The sequence below is a fragment of the Sinocyclocheilus anshuiensis genome, unplaced genomic scaffold (genome assembly GCF_001515605.1).
Source record: "Sinocyclocheilus anshuiensis isolate Anshui unplaced genomic scaffold, SAMN03320099.WGS_v1.1 scaffold205, whole genome shotgun sequence".
Taxonomy (NCBI): domain Eukaryota; kingdom Metazoa; phylum Chordata; class Actinopteri; order Cypriniformes; family Cyprinidae; genus Sinocyclocheilus; species Sinocyclocheilus anshuiensis.
In genome coordinates, this window is record NW_015536497.1 from 3102638 (window position 1) to 3111636 (window position 8999).

The 8999-nt window shown below is 35.7% G+C and overlaps 1 protein-coding gene across 2 annotated transcripts in view; it reads right to left on the minus strand.

The window, feature by feature from the left end:
* Window positions 1–8708, minus strand: part of osbp2a (oxysterol binding protein 2a) — a 17644-nt gene extending 8936 nt beyond the window's left edge. For both annotated transcript variants that reach the window (XM_016485752.1, XM_016485744.1), the window contains exons 1-2: window positions 8193–8708; window positions 5686–5891 (exon numbers count right to left, since the gene is read on the minus strand). In XM_016485752.1, coding sequence (XP_016341238.1) covers window positions 5686–5891; window positions 8193–8350 — 364 coding nt within the window. In that variant the 5' untranslated portion in view covers window positions 8351–8708. The remainder of the gene's footprint in view (window positions 1–5685; window positions 5892–8192) is intronic.
* Between the last annotated feature and the right edge of the window lie 291 nt (window positions 8709–8999).

Below are 8999 nucleotides of genomic sequence, written 5' to 3' on the forward strand. Positions count from 1 at the left end.
TAAAAAAAAAAAAACACTAGCTTCTCTAATTTTTTTTTATTCTTTCTTTTTGTTTTCTTTTTATTTATTATACAATTAACAAAAGCAAAAAAAGGCCTCTAACACTAGCTTGCTCTATTCTTAAAAAAAAAAATAAAAAAAATAAAAAATAAAACTTGCTATGTGTACTGCGTTAAGCTAACTGAGACTTGTTATAGCACTTGCATATCATTGCTCTTTTGTTGATTTTGATTGCTTCCATTGTCCTCATTTGTAAGTCGCTTTGGATAAAAGTGTCTGCTAAATTACTAAATGTAATGTAAATGTAAGTGAAGTGCAGCTCTGTTTTTAATTTTACATGAATGAAAACGAAAAAGTGCTGTCTTTTCGATGGGCTGTACGTACTGTATGTAGGAAAAGCCAACAAAACATTGACAATATGTCTTTCCAAAAAAGTTCCAGTAGCTGAACTTTATGGGATTTGAAAAAGTACAAACAATTGAATGTATATCCCGTACAGACTCATTTTCATTTGCGTCAATTTAAATACGCCATGTACTCCGAAAAAGGCACATTGACAGCATGTGACATGCTCTCGATTACCACAGAAAATAATTGAACACATCCAGCCCTCAGCTCATATGTAATTGTATTTTAATACTGTGTGAATTGAGTGATATTATAAGGATGTATTGTTTAAAAATTTATTTGTTTAAAAATGTGTTGATTGCCATTTATGTTATATTGTCATTGCACTAAAGCTAAAAGAAAATACTATAATATTATGTGAAAAATATTATTACATATTCCATATTTATTTGTATAGCTTTTAAATCACTACTGGTCCAAACAAACTTTTTTCTTTTAATATGCTATTTTCTAGGGTAGTGATTATCAACCTTTTTGACTCGAAGGCCCTCCAATATCCAACACAATATTTGAAGGCCCTCTAAATAATACTAACAGAACCATAAAATATATTATCTATAAATTATTATTAACAAAGAATGGGAGTGTCTATATAGGTACGTACATTAACCACATTTCATTTTATGATTCCAGAAGTTTCAAGAACCACAGTTTTAGGGGGTTTGTGGAAAATTTTAGTGGAAAAAAACTGTGTTGCTTTAGATAACTATTTATTGTGATAAGGATTACGTTTTAATTTGTCAAAATAATTATTGTTAATTATGATCATCATTATTATTAATAATATTAATAATAATGAATATTTCTTTTTTGAATGTTGTCTTTATAATAATATTTTTCTCACATAGTAAAAAATAAGTCTTAAAATATATAGTAGCTCAAGGGGATCGTCATATTTGGGGGTCCTTGGCATTCAAAAGTTTGAAACCCCTGCTACAGACTTCCAACGTAAGCACATTTCTGTATGTGCACTTTTTATTTGTCTTTATTTGTCAAACTGATGGGCAATTCAAAATAAATACCTGTGGTAATCAAAAGTATGGCGCATTCCTTCAAATAAGTGAAGTTATTATGTGTTATTATGATGTTCTGCAGCCAACAAATTTATTGCAGTGCTGCAGGCTGAACTAAAATAACTTTATAAATAGCACAAACGCACACAGACGCAGTGCTGGAGGGGTCTGACGTGACAGCTGAGAACTAAAACTGTCCTTTTGTGGATGTCTTTTCAATTACAAGCATATTTTTCAGCCAGGCTTTAAATGGATGCTGAAAAATGACCACAGAGATGAACAAAAGCTGTAATGGGAGGAGATGGCCATCGGAGAAAGAGAGAGAGAGAGAGAGATAACATGCTCAAACAGACAGAAAGCAATCAGAGGGAGAAAGATCCAGATTTCCATATTCCAGCAACCCATTCAAAACACCAGATTTCTGTGAATGAACACCGTTACCATGGAAACATGGTCCCACGCAATTGGGAGGATGGCTATTTTTAGAAGCTATAAGGAGAATGAAAAAAACAACAACATGGGCTAATGCGTCTCGCTTTGCCTGCTCTCTCACACAACATGACCATCACTCACTGGACAATAGATGAGAACAGGCTGTAAATTGCATCTTGTGTGACGTAAGACATTTTTGGAAGCACTTGCTTGTATGAGCCTGAGGCGGCTACACGAGGAGACGAGCAGTCCACATGCTGGCACACTGTTAACTGAAACTCACTCAGTCTGTATATCAGAGACTGGAGACAAAAGGGTAGAAACGCGACCTTTAAACGACCTGCTGCACCCTGATCAGATCATCAGGTGACCCGGTCTGTGTCATATGTGAAATATGTTATATCTAAAAAAAAACACATCACAGTTCCAGCAAAAATATGAAGCAGCACAACCATTTTCAACATTGATAATAATAATAAATGTTCCTTGAGCAGCAAATCAGCATATTAGAAAGATTTCTGAAGGATCATGTGACACTGAAGACTGGAGTAATGATGCTGAAAATTCAGCTTTGATTACAGTAATAAATTACATTTTACAATATATTCAAATTTAAATTTTAAATTGCACTAATAATTCTCATGACTGTTTTTACTGTATTTTTGATCAAATAAATGCAGCCTCGGTGAGAATATGACAAAATTATAAAACACTTAAACATTGTTTGCATAATTAATAATAAATAATAATTGATAATACTTTAATAATAATGTATTGATATAAGCTTAACAGTTAGACATAGCCCCTAAAACAGACACAAAAATGAATTTGCAACCATTTACATAGCAACTTTTCATAATTTATTACTGCATGATAATAATAATATTAATATTTTCTTTTTTGTTTTTCACTGTAGTATTATGATTATTTATTGTGGCGAAAAGCATATAAATTAATGTATATAAATTTGTCATTTTTTTGTTTTTCATTGTAATATTAATTATTTATTATATAGCATTACTTTTATTTACGATGAATTACTTCATTTTTATATAGTCTTATTATTATTTATTTTGTCAATCAGAAAACAAAAATAAACCAGTAACTAAAAATTGGTTCTGGATATTGGTTAATAATGAACAAGAAAAGGAAGTCCATTTATTATAATAAAATAATGCCTGCTTTTGCAACATACTATATATTTACTTTGATCAAACGCATGAGTATCCAAGTAAGGTCAACAAAATTATTTTTGCTAGAAACATTTTTAGAGTATTCTTGAGTTCACACAACATAATACACCGACTCCTGTTAAAAAAAAAACTTTTTACAAGTTAGATTATTTTTCCAGTGAGGATCAATTCAAGCCGAACCCATCAGCTGCAAAGATTACACGATCACTGAAATGCCAGCTTCAATCTTTCTACCCAAACTGTATCTAACCTAAAGCGTCTTCAACCTAATCCAAGCAAAAGACTGCAATTTTCTGCTTGCCAAGAAAACAATCGGTGGAAAGTGGATTAGCGTGGATCTCTAGAGAGCAGAATCAAAGAGGAGAGAATGAGAACTCGTCCAGTCTGATGACCCATATACAGCTATTGTGTGCCTGTGTCTCCTGCCAACGGTGCATCTTACATCACAGAGCCACATCTGCAGACAGAGGGAGTCCTGAAGGTGGGATTAAAATAGAGAGAACGAGAGAGGCTTGCTCAACCTCGGCAGGCGTAAGAGGAAAAGCACCAGCGCTGGAGAATCAATTAAAGATCACCTTCCTCTGACCTGCTGGGGATACACGAGTGACTCATCCCTGAATAACCACACCTAAACTAACAGCGGATCGCAGAACTGGGAAGATTCAATGTGTGGAGGCAAGTGTAAAAGACTGGAAGGATCTTCGAAAACAAGCGAAGGTTAAGTTCACTGGCTGTCTGACAATCCAATTTGTCCCATCAGCCTGCTTACTTTGTATCACAGATAATCTGCTCTGCACCGAGTCGTGTTTCTCACACTTACAACACAATTTACGGACCACACTCAAAGAAGCCTAAATGTGGACTCTTTTGAAACCAAGAATTTGGTGAGCAATCATCGCTCACATTCACTTCAGAAAATGTTAAAATGTAGTAATATTGTTATTAAACATGTAGCATATTATCCAACATTAGCTCAATAGGTTCCCAATTCAAATCCTGAGACTAAGCTGTAAGCACTAAATGTATTTGGCCCATAAAAGAGTAAGTGACCACATGCAAATATAAACAAGTTCTATTAAATGTGAACGGATTGATAGAGTAGCCACAATGTGCTTCAGAGAATCTATAATAATACACTCATTCCCACTCATAACTGATCATTAAAAAAGCTACTGCATACAGAACTTTGAAAACAAGGCTGAAAGTAAAGCTGATTTGGTATGTGAAACGGACTATTCCATCAAATCCATATAATACTAGGCTAAAAGCATCTTTGAAGTCTGAATTTATTTTCCACTAAGACAAAAGACAAATGCTTAATGCCAATCAAACATATGTATTCATAATTTTTCTTACCTTTTCTCGACAGGATCGAATCATTGATAAATACAAAGTGAGCAAAGCTTATTTAGTGAAGATGATGTTAAAATGAAGCGTTCCCTCTCAGTCTCCTCAGTCACCTTCCCAGCTTCCCTCCCATCCCTCTCACTCCTGTTTTCCTTCTCACCCTCCCTCTTTCCCCTCACATTCTCCAAGTGGCACAGTGGGTGGAGCTTATATGCTCGTCACTCCATTCAGCAGCACTTGATATCATCCGAATGGGAAGGTGTGCAGTATGCAAATTAATCACGTTTGGCATCAAACTGTACAAGAAAAGAGACTCATGTAAATGCAATAATACAGGAGGAGCCGGAAACAGTGTAAAATGATCTGTACAATTCAAATATCAAATATGTTGTTATATTTTTAGCTGCAAGAGAGTAATGTGTTTTCTCAAGCTAAGAAATAACAAAAACCTGAGAAGTGAAATAAAAAATAAGACATTTATTATTTTCAAATATCGGTAGAGAAACAATGAAATGTGTTTATTAAATGTAAAACAAAAAATAAACACATTTTATGCATAATAGTTATGATGAAATAATAATTACTTTGCATATAATTGCGTATTTATAAATATATATATAAAAATAAAATCTTGAACAATGCTACCCCCTAGTGGCATTTGCTTAAACAATGCAATGCTTTTTTGTTTCCTTTTCATTATAGAAAGGGTCTTTTTTTTCGGAATAAACAGGGAAATTCCAGTTGTTTATTATATATATATATATATCAATATAGTGTTCAAAACATAGGAACAAATGTTTTACGTAGGATATCATTTTACTGTGCATTCATGTTCTCAGCCTTTACATGTGAGATCAGATTAAACTGGTTGGTAAATCTGCAATAAATAATATGGAAGATGCACTTATTTAAGTGCTTTGAGACAGAAAAGGACATTTCTGTTTAGTTCTACTACATACAATAAAAGGCACGAGAAGGTAAGAATGCATACCTGTTTAAAAATAATGTATATGGTTGACATAAATGTATTATTAAAGCCTGAATAACAAGACAGATTACTTAATAACAAACACGTCGACACCACTTCTCATTTTTTATTATGCCCATTTTACACATTTTAAATATTAGTAAAGTTTTCAAACCTGAAAATGATGGGAATTATCTAGTGAGCAAACGTTATTAAACAAATCTATCATATATTTCATCACATTCATTCAAAGTCACCAACTACAGCTCTGCACACCAACTGCATTCTGGGATGCTTTTGATTGGCACTGTGACCCGTCACTCACCTGAATGGGGCATCATTTGAGTGGCGTTTGCTTTGGCCTGTTGCAGAGCAGAAACCCAGCGCTGACACTCCCCCTCTGAATACGCCTTCAGGTGGTAGCTCCGCCCCCCACTCGTCAACACAAAGTGACAGGTGTCACCCACCTCTATGTGCACCGTCGCCAAGGTAATCGTGCCTCGGCAGGTGTGTGCCATTTCTGCTTGAGTCCTACAGACACATTTACATATACACAAACACACACCGACATGGGTTTAAGAAGCAGCTAGCTGAAAGTCAGAGATCCACAGCATCACAAACACAGCCATATGCTAGTGATAGTCTGATATATCAGCCAGACGATTAACTGGCCATTTGGAGATGCTCAACATAAGTGTGTCAGTTCCAAAATCTACTTGCAGTCTTGTCAATAGTTAATGCACATTTTCTGTGCACATACTTGTGAGTGAATTTACTATTGTGAGTAATTGACCCTGCATCGGGAGTTTGATTGACAGGTGATCTGACCGATCATAACTCCAAATCTGACATTTTTGGAGAGTAGAATGTCGGTGGATGTGAACTTGAAAAATGGTGTATATTGAGGTCTTTCAGTGGTTGAACCAAGATACCTTCTGATGTTCATTCATGTTTATTTCCTGCTATAACTAGTAAATTGGTAGAGATGATTGGTTCACGTGCCGCTTGAACTGAGGTGCTACAGCGATCTGTAATGACACATTAAAGAGCCACAAAACGCTATTTATTATTTTAATTTCTTAAAAAATGACAAAATTTGAAAGCTGAGACTTTGTTTCATACCAAAAGTAACCTGCTCTGTCTTGTCTGTCGGCGTGTTGTCAGTTTCCTCTTTGCTCCGCAATGTATTTTTCCCTGTGTGACAACATGATGTGTAGCGTGAGAGCACCATGCCATGGCTTGTCTGACGTAACAACAGTAACTAAGGGGGCGGGTCTTTGCAAAGGGTCATTTATGCTGTAAAAATAATGTACTTTTATTATTTTACCATTATAAGTGAATTACTATAATTATTGTGTAAAATAATAATCTATTTTTATTATTTTATCATTGAGCGAAATTATTATTGTAAATAACTAAGTAAATATTTATTATCATTATTTTATTATTATGAGTGATTATGCTATAAAAGTTTACTTTTATTCTTTTATTACTATGAGTGAATTTAGGCCTTTGATTGTGATAAATAATGCTGTAAACAATATTTTTATTTTATTATAATGAGAGAATTTATTAATGAGTAATTATCGTGTAAAATATGATTTTATTATGAGAGACTTTATTATTGTGAGTAATTATCGTGTAAAATATTTGTATTATTTTATTATTATGAGTGAATTTGTTATTGTGAATAATTACAAAGTAAAGAATCATAATTGTATTAATATGAGTGACTAAAGTATAGTAAGTAATTATTGTGTTAAAATATTTATTTTTATTATTTCATTATTTTGATTGAATTTACTATTGTAATTATTGTAGAAAATAATTTTACATCATTTTACTGTTTTATTGTTTTAAGTGAATATATCATTAGTGTGTGAAAATTTTTACATTTGATTTGACTGTATTTACTCATATTTCAGCTATTTTCATCTCATTTGCTATTACCTAGCATTCTACCATATTTATTTACATTTTATTAGTAGTACCCTCCTCACTAGATCTCAGCATTGCCGTCGACCACTGAAAAATGCCGGTCAAATACAACATAAAATGACTGCAGGATTTCTGAGTCCAAGAGTGCTGAATCAGAGCATCATTAATATCAAATCCATACTAAATCCACACTGCAGTATAGCAAGCTAATATTTACAGCTGCAAAGACGAAAAGGCCTCTGAAGGGTACAAAAGCAATTATCACGTGAGAGTAATAACCTTAATAATATTTAAAATAGAACATACAAAACACACATTAAAATCAGGCATTATTATTTCAGGGAAACAGAGTGTTCCAAAGGTCTCTAATGAAATTTATGACACTGAGCATTTAACTACTTTCTACAGACTGAACTGAATGAAGCACAATATGTTTTACACCAGGTTTTACACAAATGCAATTAAAAAGACATTCATGTTTGTTTTTCACTCAAATTGTTATGCTGGTGATACATTTTAAAAACAGAAGTATGGTCAGTGTTCTATAGCCATAAATACACTGTATACTATATGCATATTAAATAGTGTTTCTCAGTAAGGCCCTTGAAGCAGGGTGCAAACTTGATCTAGGCTAGATGCTTCAGATGTCCCCATTACTAATTATGAACAGGAGAGCCATTGTTGCAGCATGGGTAGCTAAGAAATGACTAGTGCTTAAATATGTCAACGGTGCCCACAACACGAGCAAGCCTTTTAATTAAACTTCTGAGCAACTCCTATCCCAAATAAGGTCAAATAATGCACCGCGGGTGAAAAGGGTGACACAGCAATGTCATGCGCACCGAGAGACTCCAGCGCTCCTCGTGCGCATCAACCCAAACGCACCGCACGTACCTGTGGTACGACAGGAGGCCGTTGCTCAGGACGAACCACCGGCGCTGGTAACCCTTCAGGTAGTTGGTCCATTTAAAGAGCCATCCTTTATAAGTGTCCGGCCCGGGACCCTGCACACCTGAAGGAGACGGAAGGGTCCGCACCACTAGTTCGGTCATGTCGCTGCTGGGATACACGAGCGCTGCTGTCTGCCTCACATCTGCCCTCCTCCCGTTAACCTCGCGCGTCCCTTCGCATGAATGCAACACGGTTAGGTTAGGGCACGAGCGAGGTCACAGCGAGGAGAGGCGGCGCTTCTGCGGGATGCGCTGGAAAGCTGATGCTGCTGGGGGGGAAACACAGTGTGTGACGTAGATGCATCGCGGACGCACAGATTGCTCAGAATCTGCCAAATGACGCAAAGACATTAGAGAGGAGAACGGATGCGAGGATGCACAGGCGTGTAAGAGCTAAAGTATGCATCCCGAGATAAGCTTGGCATGAATGCAAGCAGGGCCGCATCCGATATCGAACAAATTCTTGCATTATGGCTTTTGGTGCTGCAAAGTCATGCGGCGTTTTTCCTCTCTGCTTTATATTTGTATTTCTGAACTGATGTCTTCAACGCAGTGCGCTGTACCATCCACGAGAGGGCGCCACAGTTAATAATGAACGTGTCTTTATTATTTACTCGCACTCGTATCGTTACAACAGTGTTGCCAAGTCCGTGGTGTTGCCGCGGGTTGCTTTTCACGTCAAGCGACTCCAATAACATGATATTTATCCCCTGGAATGCGAATTTTAACAGGGGAACCCCGCCAAAAAACG